Source organism: Muntiacus reevesi, chromosome 15 (assembly GCF_963930625.1).
Source record: "Muntiacus reevesi chromosome 15, mMunRee1.1, whole genome shotgun sequence".
NCBI classification, from domain to species: Eukaryota; Metazoa; Chordata; class Mammalia; order Artiodactyla; family Cervidae; genus Muntiacus; species Muntiacus reevesi.
The window spans coordinates 64380530-64401532 of NC_089263.1; the positions used below are offsets into that span (position 1 = coordinate 64380530).

A 21003-nucleotide genomic window follows, 5' to 3' on the forward strand; every position below is an offset into this window, starting at 1 on the left:
CATAAAGAAAGCATAGTGCCAAAGAGTTGATGCTTTTGAACTGTGGTGCTAGAGGATCTCTTGAGAGTCTCTTGGGCAGCAAGGAGATTGAACTAGTCAATCTTAAAGGAAATCACCCTTGAATACCCATTGGAAGTACTGATGCTGAAGCTCCAATACTTAGGCCACCTGATATGAAGAGCTGACTTACTGGAAAAGACCCTGATGCTGAGAAAGACTGAAGGCAGAAAAAGAAGAGGACAACAGAGGATGAGATGGCTGGATGGCATCACCGAAGCAATGGACATGAACCTGGGCAAACTCCAGGAGATGGCAGGAGGGGGACAGGGAGGCCTGGCGTGCTGCAGTCCATGAGGTCAAGAAGAGTCGGATACGACTTGGCAACTAAACAACAACTAAAAGATCTTGTTGGTCTTCAGCGAACCGTTCAACTTCAGCTTCTTTGGCATCAGTGGTTGGGGCACAAACTTGGATTACTGTGACACTGAATGGTCTGCCTTGGACACAAATTGAGATCATCCTGTTGTCTTTAAGACTACACGCATGTACTGCATTTCAGACTCATGTTGACTATAAGGGCTACTCCATTCCTTCTAAGGGATTCTTGCCCACAGTAGTAGATAAAACGGTCATCTGAATTAAATTTGCCCATTCCTGTCCATTTTAGTTCACTGATTCCTAAAATACTGATGTTCACTCTGCCATTTCCTATTTGACCACTTCAAATTTACCTTGATTCACAGACCTAACATTCCAGGTTTCTATTCAATACTGTTCTTAATAGCATCAGACTTTACTTTCACCACCAGACACACCCACAACTGGGTGTCGTTTCCGCTTTGGCCCAGTCTTTTCACTCCTTCTGAGCTATTTCTCTGTTCTTCACCAGTAGCACACTGGACACCTACTGACCTGGGGGCTCAACTCCCAGTTTCATATCTTTTTGCCTTTTCATATCACTCTGGTCCCATCACTTAATGGCAAACAGATGGGAAACAATGCAAAAAGTGACAGACTTTATTTTCTTGGCTCCAAAATCACTGCAGACAGTGACTGCAACCATGAAATTAAAAGACCCTTACTCCTTCAAAGAAAAGCTATAACAAACCTAGATAGTGTATTAAAAAGCAGAGACATTTCTTTGCTGACAAAGGTCGATATAGTCAAAACTATGGTTTTTCCAATAGTCACGTAAAGTATGAGAGCTGGACAATAAAAAAAGCTGAGTGCTGAAGAACTGATGCCTTCAAACTGTGGTGCTGGAGAAGATTCCTGAGAGTCCCTTGGACTACAAGGAGATCAAACCAGTCAATCCTATAGGAAATCAACCCTGAATATTCATTGGAAGGACTGATACTGAAGCTGAAGCTCCAATATTTCTGCCACCAAAGTCGAAGAGTGGACTCATTGGAAAAGACCCTGATGCTGGGAAAGATTGAAGGCAGGAGGAGAAAGGGATGACAAAGGATGAGATGGCTGGATGGCATCACTGACTCAATGGACATGAGTTTGAGGAAACTCTGGGAGATGGTGATGGACAGGGAAACCTGGCGTGCTGCCATCCATGGGGTCACAAAGAGTCAGACACAACTGAGCAACTTAACATCAACAATACTGTTCACAGGGTTCTCAAGGCAAGAATGCTGAAGTGGTCTGCCATTCCCTTCTCCAGTATTCAGAACTCTCCACCATGACCATCTGTCTTGGGTGGTCCTGCATGGCATAGCGCACAGTTTCTGAGTTACACAAGGCTGTGATCCATGTGATCATTTTGGTCAGTTTTCTGTGATTGTGGTTTTTGTTTTAGAGGCCATAGGATTGCAGCTCTTGCTTCTTCTGTGCCCTCTGATGGATAAAAAGCTTATGCAAGCTTCCTGACAGGAGGGACTAGCGATAGGGAAAACTGGGTCTTGCTCTGGTGTGCAGGGCCACGCTCATGTGTGCTTGCATGCGTGCTAAATTGCTTCAGCCCTGTCTGACTCCTTGCGACCCTACGGACTGTAGCACCAGGTTCCTCTGTCCATGGGATTCTCCAGATAAGAATACTGGAGTGGGTCGCCATTTCCTTCTAGGGGACTGAACGTGAATCTCTCAGTCTCTTGCATTGGCAGGCGGGTTCTTTACCACTAGAGGGCCATGCTCAGTACATCTTTAATCCAATTTTCTGCTGATGGGTGGGGGCTGTGATCCCTCCCTGTAGTTTGGCCTAAGGTGGCCCTGCCCTGCAGTTCGAAGTCCCTATGCTGGCATTACGGGCTCTAAGGAAGGGCTCATGGCGACCTCCTCAGAGGACTTACTCCAGCACGCTGCGCCCCCCAGGACTGCTGCTGGCAGCGCCCCGGCCACAAGGCAGGCCACCGCTGACCCACGCCTCTACAGGAGACTCCCAAACACTCACGGCCAAGTCTGGAGCAGCCTCTTACGGGTCACCGCTCCTCTCCCTTAGGTTCTGGCGCGCAGGGTTTAGTCTGTGCCCCCCAAGAGCCTCTCTTTCGCCTAAGCCTATGTGACCAAACTCTGCCGCTCCATGCACCGCTACAAAACAGTCTTCTTCCCTCTCTGCTAGCAAAAACTAGTGACTGCTGTTGGCTCGGCACTCAGTGTCTCACAAGGATCCACATTTTAATGCAAAAATAAAATAATGTGTTCCCTAAGGTAATATTCACGCCAGGCCTATTAAATGCATACACTTTAAGCTGCAAATTTGAGAGGACAGTACACAGGTGCCTCAATTTTCTTTTCAATAGTCACTAGAATTGTTTGGGAAAAAAGATAAAAAATATTTTTTGGTAGTCTGAGTTAGCCTAAGTGACCACTTGCTTCTTAATCCATTTATAAAGGCATTCAATGCAATTAAAAGAGATACAGTGAGAATTTAACATTTAAGCTATCAGAAAGATCAGTCATCAGATCCTGGAGCCAGAAAGGAGCCTTATCTATAATAACCACCCCTCTTTCCCCATTTGCAGATGAGGAAGCAGAAGCCCAGAGAAGGAAATAATTTGTCAAGGTTAACAAATCTTATTAGTAACAAAACCAAGACTGAAATCAGGTCTGTTGATTCTCAGCCAGACAGGCTTCCTCTCCCTTAGCAGTTTATTTAGTTACACTATTGACTTTATATTGAAGGAGAAGGTCTGGGAACTGTCCAGCAAGAAGTCTGACATACAATATTTTCTCAAATCTAATTTCCTCCCCTTTTTATTTAAATACCTGGCAACAGCTTTGGGCACTGTGGAAACCAGAAAAACCCCAGAACTTTAAAAATTACAGAAATGAACTGAATTAAATTACAAAAGAGAACCATGAAACAAAATTGACACAGGAATACATTACCATGTGCAAATTATAAAGAATAGCTAATCATAAATCAGCCCTATAACAAAATCTGAAAATGACTCCATGACTATCAACAGGATCCTGAAAAAGAAAGCTTGGTGACCTTATTAGTTAAAAATAAGTAAGTCCAAGGAACTCAACTGGAATATAACTGAGGTGACCATACAATTAAAATCCATATAATTAAAAACATGGCCACTTTGAGTGAAAAAAAAAAAAAAAAGAGTTGACAAAACTGCCAGGACAAGCAGCAACAACCCGAGACATTCTCTCGCACACCGGGATGTGTGGGCATCAGTGTAAGCTACACCCAGGGAGCTGCATTGTTTCATCTGCAACAAAGCCCTCTGAAGGGTAGAGTTTCAAGATGCAGCAAATATTTTAAAAATCAGGTCTAAAGAGAAAACAGAAACTACAGAAACAGATCTATTTCTTTTTTTAGTGAAGATTCATTCCAACTATCTACTTCACCAGCAGATGAAAAGTAAGCCTTATGACTCATCAATCCTACCTCAAAAAAATTTGTATCCACCCTCATCCAACAGAAACAAGGAAAAGAATTACTTATGCCATGCCAATGAGAGCGGCAGGAGCGTCATCCCCATTCTACAGAAGGAGGAGCAGCGTCCAGAAAGGATTATATGGCTCAAGGTCCAAATCTAAACCCAGGGATGACATAGAAAGCCACAACGCCCTTGAGGCTCCCAGGTCTCTTTCAGGATAGCTATCACAGCTTGGCAGGCCACCTTTCTCCTTCCCTTCAAGATGAGGCAGGCACTGTTCTCATCCTCAAAAAAGAGAGAGAGACGTGAAGAGGTCATCACGTAGGCTTAGCACACTTGACCCCTCAGAGGGTCCTCCTCTTTCAGGACCACAAGGACCCTAGTCCCCAGATCTGGGCCCCAGGGGACAATCAAGGACGCCCACACACAACCAAGATCCTACAATCAAGGAATCAACTGATTTTGGAAATTCAAACCACAGAACCTAGCTTCAACCTTCAAGGGTTCTGCCGTTCTCCTCGGCTGCTATGTCCAGCAGTAGTGGTAACGGCACCCACTCAATGACGGACACTCACGTGCTAGACCTCACCTGAGCATTCTCCATGCATATCACTCAGTCCTGCCACATATCCTGGGGAAGAGGTTTTTCTTTTTTCTGTCATTCTTATTTTTTAGGCGGCAAATTAACACACATGTAATCTTCTTTAAACAACAGATGTAATAAAAAGATGGTTCCCCCAATGACTCACGCTTTTAAACAGCTGGTATACATCCTTGCACACCTTTCTTTTCACCACAAAACTCTTCTTTTTCCCAGTGAGACCACATTAAGTAGAAAATCAGTTTTCCAGCCAATAATTCATTTGAGGCATTTTTCCACAAGAATTTACACAGCTCTGCCTCTTTTTTATAAAAAGGCTACATATTATTTCTCCCTACGGCCACACCAGCATTGATTGAGCAAGAGGCGCTGTTACTTCCAGATGAGGAGATAAAGCTCTGACAGGTATTTGACTTAAGGTCACACAGTCAGCGGCAGGGACAGGGCTAGACCCAGGCCTACCTGATTCCAAAGCCCGTGTTCTCAAACACTGGGTCCCACAGGACACCTGTCCTGAATGTTTCTGTCAACTAGACTACAACCCACTTCAAGACAGTGAATTAGTGTCTTTAAGTCTCCAATGCCCAGCACTGCATTGGCACATTATCAAAGTCAGTAAATACTTGTATAAACAGCTGCTGAATGTCAGTTTTCTGGTACCACGTTTACTTGCCCTCCCACGCCATTCTCACCTCTCACAGTGCCCTGGCGCATGCTGGAGGCACGAACGTACCTGCTGAAAGCACAGCTCTCCCGCCCAGAAGAGAACTGCCCCCCGTTCTCAGCTGGGCCACTTGGCCCCTCTCCGTCTCAGAATTCGGATGCAACGCAAGCTCAGAGCCCACTTGCTTCTCCAGGAACTTCCCTGAGAGGGCTTTCGCATGGAGACCCCTCTGTTCAATGAACACAACACCGTAAGAAGCTAGCACTAGAAAGGACCTTAGCAGTTACTCATCCTGGTCCCCTCCTCACTTTGTAGTAATGGAGAGAGTAATCCACATTTTTATGACAAACTAATAAGGCTGCAACCTAGAAGTGATTGAAAATTTCAAAACAAAACGAAAGGCACTTAAAGGAGAGTTTGCTACGTACCGCTCAGGCAGGGAGATGGCGAGGTAAGAAGGCAGTGGAATTTTATTTAATACAAAAATCTAAATGTGTATTTGAGCCTCCAAAAAACTACTCCTCCTAAGTTTACAGTCTTGACTCTTCAGTGGTGCAGAATTCTGACCTTGGCAACCTCTAGCATCAGACTTCTCTGAATATTAGCCAACACCTCACTGACTATTGCATCACTAACCATAAAGCTGCAGATTAAGAGGCTTTAATGATAGTTTTGCATAACAAAAAGCTGGCAAAACAAACACAAAAGATAACTTTCCATTAAATTTAGTCATGGAACTCAGCTACTTTGACTTGACTACTGAAAGCATAAGTAGCTGCTATCACTAATATAAAAATAGCCCACCTTCCCTCTCAGTTACCCCATATAGGCCTTCATATCTGCTTATCAGCAATTCTGCAGGAGGACTCCTACCAGAAACCCACTGGACCATGAGGTATTCTCTGTTAACAATATTTGAGAATCTGTTCAATCCTAGAGGCAAATAACCATATAAGGAGATTAAAATTAGACTCCTGAGTTTGTTTTATGACAAGACACCGCAGTGTAGTAAGACACGTAAAACCAAAACTTAGTGTAAAGCAAAGGCTGACAACGTGTATAACATAAATTGGACACACTGACAGGATGGATCACTCATTCATTCATTCAGGAGTATTTCACTGAGCCCAGCAAGGCCCTGAGCACGCCCTGTCGACACTGCCCCCTCACAGGACCTGGAGCTGAGACGAAGGGATACCAGGAGACCCCAGCGGCAAACTGCAGTGTGCCACAAGGCCCCCAGGAGGACTGCCCGACCTGGACACCAGCGTCAGGGGAGACCTGCCAAAGGAAGCAACGTGTGGGCTGAGAGTGAAGGAGTCAGCCGTGACGGGAGTGGCAATGCCTGTGGGAGGCAGAAGGCGGGCAGGCTGTTGGGTTTTTCCCCATTTTTTTAACTGGCGTGCACAAGTTGCATCTGACTCTTTGTGACCCCAGGGACTGTAGCCCACCAGGCTCTTCTCTCCATGGGATTTTCCAGGCAAGAACACTGGAGTGGGTTGCCAGTTCCTCCCCCAGGTTCCTGGAGCATCAATCTAGAATGCTGGGTGAGCTTCTGCTGTGTGACAAAGCGAGTCAGTTATACGCAAATATTTAACCGCTCTTTTTTGGACTCTATTTTCATGTAGGTCATTATAGAGTACTGAACAGAGTTCTCCGCGCTATTCAACAGGTTCTTATTAAAGACCTATTCTATGTATAGCAGTGCACATATGTCAGTTCCAATCTCCCAACGTATCACCCCCATCACCTTGCCCCTGGTAACCACGAGTTTGTTTTCTACATGCTCTGTGAACTTGTACACGTGTGGCATCTCCTTAAACCCCACATGTAAGCAACAGCACATGGTACTTGTCTGACTTCACTCAGCATGACAGCCTCTAGGTCCGTCCCCGGTGCTGCAAGTGGCGTTATTCCGTTCTTTTCTATGGCTGAGAAATACTCCATTGCATCTACGTACCGCACCTTCCCTATCCATTCCTCTACTGAAGGACATCAGGGTTGTTTCCAAGTCCTGGCTATTGTGAACAGTGCTGCAGTGAACACTAGGGTGTATGTATCCTTTCTAATTGTGGTTTTTCCCAGATACATGCCCAGGAGTGGACTGAAGGTTATGGTAGCTGTTTTCAGTTTTCTAAGGAAATGCCACACCATTCTCCACAGTGGCTGTACCAATGTTCACTCCCACCAGTGGTGCAGGAGGGTCCCTTCCCCAACACCCGCTCCAGCACTTACTGTTTGCAGATCTTCTGATGACGGCCCTTCTGACCAGTGCGAGCTGATACCTCATTACAGGTCTGATTTGCACTTCTCTAATAATGAGTGATGTTGAGCAACTTTTCTCATGCCTATCGGCCATTTGGATGTCTTGTTTGGAGAAATGTCTATTTAGGTCTGCCCATTTAATTGAGCTGTTTGTTTTTTTTGATTTTGAGCATGAGCTGTCTGTGTATTTTGGAGATTAATCCCTTGTTGGTCACTTTGACTGTAAATATTTTCTCCCATTCTGTGGGTTTTCTTCCTGTTCTGTTGATGGTTTCCACAGTTGTGCAAAACTCCTAAGTTAATAAGGTCCCATTTGTTTGTGTGTGTGTGCTAAGTCGCTCTGTCACGTCCAACTCTTCGCAACTCCATGGGCTGTGTAGCCCACCAGGCTCCTCTCTCCACGGGATTTCCCAGGCAAGAATCCTGAAGTGGGTTGCCATTTCTGTCTCCAGGGGATCTTCCTGACCCAAGGACAGAAACCACATCTCTTGCATTGGCATTCTTTACCACTGTGCCGCCTAGGAAGTCCACCCCATTTGTTTATTTTCATTACTCTCAGAGGTGGATGAAAAAAAGATCTTTCTGTGATTTATGTCAAGAGAGTGTTCCGCCTATATTTTCTGCTAAGAGTTTTATAGTATCTGGTCTTACATAAAGGTCTTTAATCCATTTTGAGTTTATTTTTGTGTATGGAGATTATGTTCTAAGTAGAGAGTCTGCTTAACTGTTCCACAGACCACCAATCAATGACAGATGAAAATGGCCATGATTAAATTACCCCCATTAGGCACTTCTTTCTTCTGTGCCAAAAACTTGACATTTAAATAACCACACCCTAATTTGGTTATGTTTCCAGTCATGTTTCACTCTTAAGGGTGATAAAGGACCTCCTCTCAAACATCTTCGACATGCTAAACAGTGATCTTTTCATATTTTGGTTTTACTTTTGCTATTCTTTTCTATTTTATTTGCAAATAAGAGTAGAAGACGAAACTCTCAGAATAATTCAGTGCTGACAATACCGAAGGAAAAAAGTTAGAAGTAGGTAGTCTTCTCAGACATAGCAGGCCTGACACAGCATTTCTGAGAGAGAGCAGTTTAATTATAACAGTGAAAGTGAAGTCGCTCAGTCGTGTCCAACTCTTTGCAACCCCATGAACTGTAGCCTACCACGCTCCTCTGTCCATGGGATTTTCCAGGCAAGAGTACTGAAGTGGGCTGCCATTTCCTTCTCCAGAGAATCTTCCCAGCCCAGGGATCGAACCTGGGTCTCCTGCACTGTAGGCAGACTCTACCATCTGAGCCACCAGGAAGGCTAACAGTACTAGTAATTAAATATTGATAAAATCATCCTTTCAAATTTTCCTAATTTTATTCATAATCCTAAAATCCTTTAATTATTAATTACACTATTTCTGTGGTTGTTAGCACCCTCAGTGTTGCAGCAAACAAAGTTATTTACCCAAAGATATCAGTTAGAACGTATCCTCACAAAATTACAATTTAACATGTTTTCATCTGTGAAAACACCTATGGAAGCAATCTCTAAAGCAAACATGTCTTTAAGTCCACTGAGTCAAGGCCCTTTAACACTGTGGAGACACCAACATGCGGGGGTAAGAGCACAGGTCTATGGTGCTCATTACACACCAGCCGCTGTTGGAGGTTCCTTCAGCTCAGCTCAGTCGCGTCCGACTCTTTGCGACCCCATGGACCGCAGCACGCCAGGCCTCCCTGTCCATCACCAACTCCCGGAGTGTATTCAAACTCATGTCCATTGAGTTGGTGATGCCATCCAGCCACAGGATCTTTACATATTAACAATTCATTGAATCTTTACAAAACCTAATAAGGTAGGTACTTCTATGACCTCCATTTTACAGATGAGGACACTAACACACAGAGAGACTAGGTAACTCACCCAAGACCACACAGGTAGGAAATTAAATAGCTGAGATTCAAACCCAGTCACCCCCAAATCGGTGCTCTTTAACTACTGCGTTACACTGTCTCTCAACAGTTTTTCAAACATAAAAGCAAAAATGAAAACTGCCACAATAAAACACCAGCCATGTATAATCCTCGAGGAATTAACTCTTATGAATGATAGCGTTCTCTGAATAGCTGAGGCTCTAACCCCATTGTCTGAGCCCCAAATCTGAAACTGTGCTGTCCATTCAGTGTGGCCACCAGCACACATGGCTATCAAGAATGTGAAATGTGGCTAGTCCAAAATCAGATGTACTATCCGAATACAATACGTTCTGGAATTTGAGAGGCTCAGTATGAAAAAAGAGCATAAAATACCTCACTAATCATGTTTTAATAGTAACTGCATGTTTAAATAATTTTTGGATATAGTGAGTTAAATAAATTATTAAAATTAGTGTCACTCATTTCTTCCCACTTTTTTATGTGGCTACCAGAAGATTCTAAACTGCACTCGTGGCTCGCCTTACGTTGCTGCTGGACAGAGCTCATCTAAATGCGTCCAACTGATGTCTATGTTACTGATGCTATTTACCCTTTCCTTGATGACTCAGTCATCATGAGGACTTTAACCACCACCCTGTGTGTAGTCTGTAATCTGTCATCATGCTATCTTTGGTGGTGACTGAGGTCAGGATGCCCACCCTCAGACCACAACCTTGGGGTTTCTTAAAGCTGTTTCTTTCTGTGGTTTCCAGCAGCCCGTCTGCTCATAGTTACACCCTCCAGCAACCTTGACTGCAGCCTCTGTGAAGATTTAAAAGCCAGGTAAATTAAAACTGTGCGACACGTTAGAGTCCAGGGTAAGTGAGGGCTGAGGAGGGTCTTCTCCAAGCCAGCCTCAGTGCGCGGCTCTCTGACAACTGTTCTGACTGCTCAGAGACCTTTCCTGTCTTGACGACCCCCGCAGACTCTTCTCATGGATTCCAGACACTTAACGCCAACTTAAACCTGAGCATTTACAACTCTGCTTAAAATCCTGCAACAGTTTCAGTTTGAGATGAAAAAATTCTGAAGATGGATGGTGGTGATGGATGCTGAACAATGTGAATGTACTTAAATGTCACAGAACTGTATACTTTAAAATGGCTAAAATGGTAAATTTTATGCACATTTTAACATAACTAAAAAACAAACTTCAACAGTTTCATGTTTCTCAGGATGAAGTTCAAACTCTTATGCAGGTCATACAAGGTCCTTGGAATCTGACCTCTGTCTACCTCACCAGCCCCCCTGCTCCATCAGGCCTTAAGCTCTAAGCAATTTCCCTCAACTGCTGCTGCTGCTGCTAAGTTGCTTCAATCGTGTCCAACTCTGTGCGACCCCATAGACGGCAGCCCACCAGGCTCCCCCGTCCCTGGGATTCTCAGGCAAGAACACTGGAGTGGGTTGCCATTTCCTTCTCCAATGCATGAAAGTGAAAAGTGAAAGTGAAGTTGCTCAGTCGCGTCTGACTCTCAGTGACCCCATGGACTGCAGCCCACCAGGCTCCTCCGTCCATGGGATTCTCCAGGCAAGAGCACTGGAGTGGGGTGCCACTGCCTTCTCTGATTTCCCTCAACACACCACAATTCAGATCTAAATGCCCTGAAAATGTGAAGTGAAAGTCACTCAGTAGCGTCTGACTCTTTGCAACCCCATGGACTATACAGTCCATGGAATTCTCCAGGCCAGAATACTGGAGTGGGTAGCCTTTCCCTTCTCCAGGGGATCTTCTGAACCCAGGGACTGAACCCAGGTCTCCCGCTTTGCAGGTGGATTCTTTACCAGTTGAGCCACAAGACCACAAAAGTGAAGGCCTCTATCTAAATCCCTTCCCCATCCTTCTCAATTCCACTCAAATGTCATCTCCTCTGTGAAAACTCTCCTGACATCCCAAGGGCAAGAAGACTCCTCTCACTACTGCACCCCGCCGGAGCTTGCACTCTGACACCCAGACAGTCTTTATCTTCCAGAATGGCACTTTCTGTTTACAGGCCTGTTCCCCACCGTGAGCTCACTGAGAGTAGGGACTGTGCCAGCATGAAGGGATGGTTCCTAAATGCCTGCTGAGGCCATTCAGTAAACAAGCACTTAATGAGTGTCGACCAGAGGCACTGGGGATCCTGCAGTGGGAAAAGAAAACGAAGCCCCCTTTTCATGGAGCATCCACAAGTAACTGCCAGTGGATGTAAGCACTCTAAAGAGAAATGAAGCGCAGTCAGGGAAGGGCATTTTATACAGGGTGCTCAGGTGTGCCAACTAGGTGGAGACCAGAAGGACAGGGCTGGCTCTCCCACTCAGGGACAGAGCACTGAGTGAAGAGAATACCAGCTGGTTCTAGCTGTGGTCTCAATAAAACAGGGTACTGGAAGGAGAAGGTAAACGTTTATTTCTAAGAAATGCAAACCGTCCCTCTCTGACCTAGCAACTTGACAGATTTCACAGTTACCACCTAGTTCTCTCAGGAGGAGGAACACAGCCATTCTACCCAGTTGGGGTACAGTGCACGCAGGACCCTCTGCCGTGAGGCTTTGCGGCTACTGGAGAAAACTTAAGAGGAGCAGGAATGACTGAGTGCTATTTTACATTAACAGAATGCACTAAGCACTCGGCAATCCTCACAACTGCCTTCTGAAACATACTCTTATTAAACCCATTTTAAAGCGGAAAATAAGGCACAGAGAGGTTAAATAATTTGTCCAAGGTCACAGAGTTGGTAGGTGGCGAAGCCAGACTTTGAAACCAGACAGTCTTGGCTCCAGAGTCTGAGCTGATAACCACTAGGACCCCTGTTTTACATGTGTATTTCTATCACAAATACTCTTTGTACCTAGCGTTGGGCTTTTTTACTATTAATCCTAAAGTCATCAAATTTTACTTCACCTGTCTTCATATTCTGATCACTCAAGAGTTTAGTTGTTATTTACTGATATTTTCAAAACTGCCATTAAGTATAAATATAAGCATGCAATGTAAACAACAAGCAAAACATAAACTATCAATGCGGACACACACGGTACACTGCTACAAACAGCGTGCGCATAAACTCCATACAGATGGCGGAGGCCCAGGCCAGCCACTGCCCCAGGCAGGGGGTCTAGTGGGGGCTCAGGGTGGGGCTGATCAGGTAAAATAACAACTACAAGGAATGCCATATGCACGAGGTGTGCCACAAATGCCCAGGAAGCAAATACCAAAAACACAACATTAAAAATCACTTAATATACAAAAAATGATTTTTTTTAACTTAACATATATATTTTACTTTAAGAGTAACATCTTTCTGGATACAGCAGACGTCTCAAGCTCAACACACTCCAAATAAACCTCCCTCATCCCCTTAGAGCCCTCTAAACCGATTCCCTCTACGTGTTCTCTAGCTTAATCACAGGAAAGACAAGCCCGGCTGCTGAAGCAATAAACCTGTTATCCTCAGCTCCAGCCACTGTACTTCCTTCCTCTTGGTCACACACACTCACATGTACACACACTCCACACACCCTCTCACTCCAGCCGATTTCTTTTACCTCCTACTGGATCTTTCCCTTCACCTTCCGGTCAAGTCTGACCTGTACCAACTGGTCTCCTAAGTGTTTTTCCTGTTTCTTTTTAATTTGCCTTATGTCATGGTCCTCCCTGACAGCTCAGTTGGTAAAGAATCCGCCTGTAACGCAGGAGACCCCAGTTCAACTCTTGGGTTGGGAAGCTCCCCTGGAGAAGGGACAGGCTACCCACTCCAGTATTCTTGGGTTTCCCTTGTGGCTCAGCTGGTAAAGAATCAGCCTGAAATGTGGGAGACCTGGGTTCGATCCCTGGGCTGGGAAGATCCCCTGGAGAAGGGAAAGGCTACCCACCCCAGTATTCTGGCCTGGAGAATTCCACGGACGAGTCCGTGGGGTCGCGAAGACTCAGACACGACTGAGCGACTTTCACTTCACTTCACTCCATGGTCTACTCCTCCAGCCTTGGTTTCAGAATTCTCCCTCCACCATACAAATCTGACTGTATCACTCCACTTTTTAAAAACGTTTGGTGGTTTCTGATCACCCATAGATCAAGTGCAAACCCCATCAGAGCACACGCACAGCTCTTCATAAAGGGATCTGACACTACTTTCCACATCATACCTTCTTTCATTCAACAAATGGTCACCAAGCACCAACTATGTGGCCAGTCACTGGGACAGGCACTGGTGGTAAACAGTAAAAAGCTCCTGCCATGATGGAAATTACAGTCTAGGACAAAAAAGGACATTAACCAGTCACGCAAACAAATGTTTAAGACTTCATCTACAAGTACTGCAAAGGTAGACCAGGCAAAATGTTCTGAAAAGATAGTGGCAAAGGTTGTATTATATTACAACACAAAACAAGGTAATACAAAGACTGTATTACAACACAATCTTATACATAAACTTAGAACTTCTAAATTGTACACATCAAAAGGTGAATTTAATGGTACGTGAATTACATCTAAAAAAAAAGGGCACACCAGTAGAGGAGTGCCTCTACTGACGTAATTGGCTAAGGCAAAGATGAGAAAGCTTTCCAAAGGAAATTTAACTTATTACATATAACATTTACTGAACACTGACTACACAACAGGCCACTTTCAATGTGATAATCCACTGATCCTAACAACCCAAGGGTTGCTGTTATTATTATCCTCAGTTTAAAGACAGTGAACTAGTCAGAGAGTCAATTGGTGACACCAGAATCCACACTTAGGCCAGCGGATGCCAGGGCCCAGACTCTTACCTGCTACAGTGAGGTCCCTCAGGCGATGACTACTGATTCAGAGCTACTGTGACGCAATAAGTAAACCACTGTGTTTAACAAGTAAACCTGTTTCTTTTCTTCCAAAGAAAATGTCTCTCCGCGTCCTCTGCCCTGATAGTAACACACAGGCCCTGTAAGATCCTGACCCATCCACTCACCACCACCTTCCTACGTCATCCCCTCCACCCTGCCCCTGACACACTGTACTCCAGCCACAGAGACACCCCTTTGTTTCTCCAGTATGCTGGGCCTGCTCCTACCACAGAGCCTTTGCATTTGCTAGAGCTACAATGATTACGATCACAACATACGTTATAAAGCATGATTCAGTCAAAACTTCAGTTAACAGTTTCTCTGGACACACAGTACTGCTAGCAAGACCCTGTTCTGAATTGTACACTAACATTCTGAATGTCATTTATTAATTTTAATCAAAACTACCTCATTTTCTAGTCTTTTATTGTTCTGTATGATGCCACCTAGCAAAGATTTTTATTTTACAGAGTATAGTAACAGCAGCTTTTGCTTACCAATTAGTATGAACAACAGTCATATGGCTATCTTTGCAGTGAAATAAAACAAAGCAATTAAGCCAAGAAAGTGTCACAATAGAACCTGAATACCACCATTCTTCTGTTCAGCCCCAGAATCACAGTTTGTGAAATAACTATGGCAACAGCACTTTCAGACATCAAAATCCCACCAAGATCTTGCTGAGAAGTTATTGCCCATCTGTGCAAACACACAAAAATGCACACTGACAACCAGTTATGTAACTTCAACACAGCAACCTGGTTATATTTTAAGTTTCTATCTTGCTAAAAATTCTAAGTAATTCTTAGGAATATACGCTGACATAGACTTTTCAAAATAGGATGCTGAGAAAGGAAGGATACATTTAAGACGTCTGTGCGTGCTCAGTCATGTCCAACTCTTTGTGACCATGTGGACTGTAGCCCTCCAGGCTCCTCTGTCCATGGGATTTCCCAGGCAAGAATATTGGAGTGGATTGCCATTTCCTACTCTAGGGGATGTTCCTAATCCAGGGATCGAATCTGAATTTCCTGCACTGGTAGGCCGATTCTTTACCACTGAGCCACCTGGGAAGCCCTACATTTACGTTTAAAACGGAGTCATCCCCAAATTCAAGATGGCGAAAACTATCGTCTTTTATCAGGTAGGTTCACCGTGAGATCCTTTTAAATATTAAGCACCAACTGAGCTAAGCATCAGATGAAAGTATTTAGCCTAATTCAACTTACTAGCACCACGAGCAGAACGCCGTGACTGTAGCAAGCTCCTGTAAGTGACCGGCACAAAGGCCAGGAGCAAGGACTTCTGAGTCAGTCTGTTTCCCAACAGTGCTCTACCAGTAAGTAGCTGGGGGCCCTTAGCCAAGTTTCTTTTCCTCCTGAGCCTCAGTTCCATAAATATGAAGACACCACCACAAAACCTATAGGACACAACTGCTCTTGCTGAGCCTGCCAGGATCCTCCGTCCGTGGGATTCCCCAGGAAGAATACTGGGGTGGCTTGCCATTTTGTCCTCCAGGAGCCCTTCCTGGCCCATGGATTGAACCCGCATCTCCTGCCTGGCAGGTGGGTTCTTTACCAGCGAGCCGCCAGGGAAGCCCAGAGGCCACAGTGTTAGCACATGACAAGCACCGTTCACTGAGTGCTCACTACTACTAAATTAAATTGTAGGAAGTTAAACAGCTGGAAAACGTTACTGCTGTACTTAATACTGTAGCCTTCAGAAGAGTTATTCCTAAAGATTATTGTTAATTTCAATAAAACTGTAATAATAAACCTTTCATATATGCATCTTTGTATGATCGAAGCTTTCCTTTTCCTTCTGTGAACTTTTTGGCACTCCAAAAGTTAGAAATAGTTTGATTATCTTAAATGGTAATATTATCTTTGTAATTTTTGTCTCAAAGAAACCACAGTTTTAAAAAAAACAAAAAACTCCTCCAGTCCTGAGTGTTTTGTTTACTGAGTTAGGCTACAAAATAAAACCGGTCAAAATGACTTAACTGGGTTTCTCAGGCGGCACTAATGGTAAAGAACCTGCCTGCTAATGCAGGAGACACAAGAGACTCGGGTTTGATTCCTGGGTCAGGAAGATCCCCTGGAGAAGGAAATAGCAACCCACTCTGGTATTCTTGCCTGGAGAATCCCATGGATAGAGAAGCCAGGAGCAGCCTGAAGGGCTACAGTTCAAGGAGTCACTAGAATTAAAAAAAAAAAATCTTCTCCAGTCCTTAGTGTTTTGTTTACGGAATTAGTCTAGAAATTAGAGTCAATCAAATGACTTAATTATTAACAATAATAATGAACATCCATTGAGCTGCTTCTATCAGTTCTATCATACCAAAATACTTGGGCAGTGAATGCACTTACTAAAAGATTGCCGAAACAAGTGACAGGTTGCGTCAACCTCTGATGCAGCCAATGAGAATATTATTGATCCTCATTAAACTATATGCCACGTATCAACTATTAGACCAATCACAAACACTTGGAAAAGACCAGAACCAACTCATTTTACAGGTAAGAAAACAGAGGCTCAAAGAAATTTAAGTCCAAAGGTCACAGAGTTACAAGTGGGGACTAGAACCTTAGCCTCTCTGCTTCCAGTTCACTGTTTTGTAAATTACATGCAAGCTGATGGTTTCAAAAGGAATCTATTTCAGAACCTCAAAATGTTTTCTACATCATTGAAAGTGAATACCTGAAATAACTGAATGTTTGTTTAATGAGAGCTAAATATTGAGCACAAACTAATGTAACCCACAGCCCATAGTGAATATGCGGAAAGAGCTCCTAGGACAGAAATAAGTGGAATCAACTAATCACTGCATGGTGTCTACTGGAGGTAAGGAGTCCCACTGCTAACATGACCGAAACACTACCACCAGAGTGCCTTTCTTACAAATAATACATACTTCAGAGCCATAGAACTTCCTTTACCCAAGTCAACAGTCCTTTGAAAGAGAAAACAGTACCCTTAGCACCATGCTCCAGATACATTTCACCTGTGCACAAAAAGCTTTACAGCTGCAAAGTATTCATTCTGTAGAAAAGAATGATGCTAATGATCAAGGCAGTTTTTCAGCCTTTTCATGCTCTGAACCAGGCTACCTTTATTAAAATCCTTATTTCTATCAAAGTTGTTTAGGTATGGCCTAAATGATTTCAGGTCCAGACGTTAGGGACCAGCCAACAAGTCATCTTTAAACTGTGGTCCCTTTTCCCCCCTGGGAAACTGTTTTAAAATGTCATCCATTGAAAAAAGGTGAATGACCACACATACAAGAATGCAATGATATTTTAATAACAGAAAATTCCAAAATATAACTTTGTTTAAAATTGACAGTCATGAAACTTGATATAATAAGCAAATTGAAGACTTCTACAAAGACCTTATTGTGTCAGATGAGAACATGGCAAGACATTCATTTCCAACAGCTGAGAGACTGGCTGCTGCAGTAAGTCATCTGATCAATTAAAAGTTATTACAGACACTACATACTAATTGCCAATTCTCAAGTGAGTAAAATAGCATACACTCTAAACCTATGTTGTTCAAGATGGTAGCCACTAGCTACATGTGCTACTGAGCACTTGAAATGTCCTGGTCTGAACTGAGGTGTGCTATATACATAGAACTTCACTGGATTTACAGTGGATTCACACTGGATTCACACTGGATTTCAAAATTTTAGTACCAAAAAAAAAGTAAAGTATCACTAGTAATTTTTTCATACTGAGTATATGTTAGTTATAATATTTTTAATATATTGAGTTAATAAAATAAACTATTAAAAATAATACTAGTTACTAGACAAATTTGAATCGCATCTGTGTGGCTCATTACATTCCTATTGGGTAGTGCTACTCTATACAAACTCTGCAAAATATGATCTAATCTTCCTTCAATGATTCACGATGATGATGATGATGAACACCAAATATATAATAAAGAAAAATCTTATATCTTGGGTGCACAGTTTAAGACAGTACCAAGTAAGAATGGCATGTCCTTAAAACTTCTATGAAATTTACAACCAACCCCAACTACATTTATAGAGGAAGGACTCAATCTTAAAAGTCGTACTTAGGGAACAAGAAGGAAATACAAAAGTAAAGACCTTGAAAGTGGGACTAAGAGAAATACCATCTGTTTCTAGAAGGCATTTTAAAATAAAAGCAGTGTGCTTTAAATACTTAATAGGCCTGTTTTTTAAAAACAGTATTTGATTATCATGAGTATCACAAAGAAATTTCCCAACTGCCAGCCAAGCAAACTTCTGAAAAGGAAAAGCTGGTCAGGTAGACTAAAAATTCTAATTATGTGGAGCAGATGTGATACATCTGAATGTATCATACGGAAAATGTAAGCCAAATTCCTTAACAGAGTATTTAAAATGAAACATCATACAGTGATGAAATCAGTCAAAACTTTATAGGTGTGCTTCAATATTACTATAGTATCAATTACAGGATTTAGCTAAAAGTGGTTTCAAAATTCCATAACACCATAATGCCTTTTCCAAATCTAGCCTGTGAGAATTAGGGAGAGAACTGTTTCCAAATGCCTTATCTTGCAGAGGTTAAAATTAGAAATTGACAATTCAGAGCCATATTAACCATAAAACATATCTGCATGGCATTCTGTTTAACAAGGACTTCTGGCCACATCATCCTTTTTGATCCTCAGGACAGCCATCAGATATTGGTCTGTTTTTATCCCTACTTTTATCCCTACTCCAGGCTTGGAGACCTTGAATTGTTCAAGGTCACATTGCTAAAAAGTAGCAGAACCAGTACTGGATCCTGGATCTTCTGATGCTGATACAGTTCTTTCTTTACAAGACAATCATTCATTTAAAACCAAACATTTAGAAATACAACAAGCTCTGATGCCAAAGAAGGATCTAAGGATCAACTAGGTCAAATCTTAAGACTCTGCAAAGGCAATGCATTGGAATCAGTTCAAAAAGGGCAGAAGAGATTACCAAGAGACAGGAAATGATTTGAAAGATCAGGGGGGAAAAAAATCTAATCTAAATGTCCTTGGGTGCAGCATGGCGGAATAATAGTATTCAAGCAGAAAATGCAGAGAAACGGTACTTTCCTTCTGAAATGGATTTTCAATGTAGAAACTGTAGGCGAAATTGTTACTTTACTACAAATGTCTTTGAGAATTTTACTTAATATATAGGCACTCAGAAAACCAATACATCCAACTGGGTACCACCCGCCCTTCATTTTTTCATAAATCAAGACATTTACTTCACAAAAAGCCAGAATAGAAAAACTGTAAGTCAGCACTCATGGCTCTTTAGATGATAGGTAAAGGAAAAACTCCGGAAGGAGCCCGGCAATCTAACGAGCAGGGTCTGCTAGTAGAACGCATCCTTGAGGGCAGGACACGGCGGCACCACAGCACAAATGAACCTAGCTCAACCTTCAAATCGGTGGCAACAGGCCAGACAACGCCAAATGTACAAATCTCGAAGGTACGGTAAAAGGGAATGCTTAAAATGGCTCTCAAAATCCAGTCCCCAAGTAAATTCCTAAATACAACAGGATTTCAGAAATCACGAAAAGGACTACGGAGAAATGTGGGTTTCCAGCGTGAACACCACACGGGGGTGCCCACACTGCCGACTCCAAATACGACACCAGCAAATTTCAGGCGGCGGGGCGGGGGTGGGGGGTGTGGGAGCACAGAGGCGCCTCGAGACCCTGAAACGGGGCGAGCGCCAAACGACACCCCGCTTCCCCGCCCGACCCCCCGCCAGGACGGACGGGGTGGGGTTGGGTGAACTGACCGGCTCCAATCCCACCTCCCGGGTAGCCCGGCCGCGGAGGCTCGGCAGGAAAGGGCCGCGCTGGCGGCCGAGGGGGCGCCGGCCAGGGACCCCTCCCCGCCCCCGGACTCCCGACCACGCCGGCCCCCGCTCCAGGACCCCGCTGCAACCCCCGGCCCCCAGATCCCCGGACCCCGGCCCAGCCCGCGCTGACAGCCGGCGCCGCCCCACCTGCCCGCCCGCGGGGGGGGCGCCGAGACCGGGCGCGCCCGCCAGGCCACTTCCTTCCCCTCCCGCCCGGCCCGCCGAGCTCGCGCGGGGCCCCTGGGGCCGGGAGGCGCGGGAGGAAGGAGGTTTGGCCGGCCGCCCGTGGAGGAAGCCGCCGCCGCCGCCCGCACCCACCGGCATCATCGCGGCGCGGGTCCGCGGCGCCCTCGGCCGCCTGACAGGACGCTCGGCGCCGCGCCGTGCCCTCCGCTCCGGTCGCCCTCACAGGCCGCGCGCCCGCCGCCGCGCTCTCTGGCCCTCACGGGGAGGCGGCGGCTGCGGCGGGCTGCGGAGCCCGGCCGGCTCTGTCGCGGCAGCCGGCGCGCTGCGTCGCTGTCCCGGGACCGGCTGCCGACGCCGCCACCTCCTCCGGCCGCCCGCCTCCCGCCGCCAGCCCGCGGACTCCCCTCAGCGCCCGCAGGCCCCGCCCCCAGCGCGTCGCCCCACACGGGGCCCGCCGCCCCCTCCGATTGGCCCTCCCGCGCGGGGGGCGGGGCATTCCCGTCCCGCCCCGCCCCGCCTCGCTCCCGAGCGCGGCCAGGTACGCGCGCGTCCGCGCTCCCGCGGGCGGGGGGCGCGCCCGCTGCGGAAGCCGCTGCCCCGCCCCGCGGGCCGGCCTGTGGGTCCCTGGCGGTGCGCCGCCGCGGTCTCGGCTCCTCGGAGACCTCCGGCGTGGGGGAAACCGAGGCCCAGAGGAAGGAGTACCTGGCCGGGCACCGCAGCACGTCTCGGCGGGGCCACGGCTCGAACCCGGGCTCCGGGAGGCCCAGCGCGGGCGGGGCGCATCCCGCGGCCAC

At 45.3% G+C, this 21003-nt stretch overlaps 1 protein-coding gene across 1 annotated transcript in view; it reads right to left on the minus strand.

The window, feature by feature from the left end:
• Positions 1-20613, minus strand: part of PPP1R13B (protein phosphatase 1 regulatory subunit 13B) — a 69970-nt gene extending 49357 nt beyond the window's left edge. Inside the window, exon 1 of the mRNA XM_065906299.1 lies at positions 20342-20613. Within this exon, the coding sequence (XP_065762371.1) occupies positions 20342-20350 (9 nt within the window). The 5' untranslated portion in view covers positions 20351-20613. The remainder of the gene's footprint in view (positions 1-20341) is intronic.
• Positions 20614-21003: the final 390 nt, after the last annotated feature.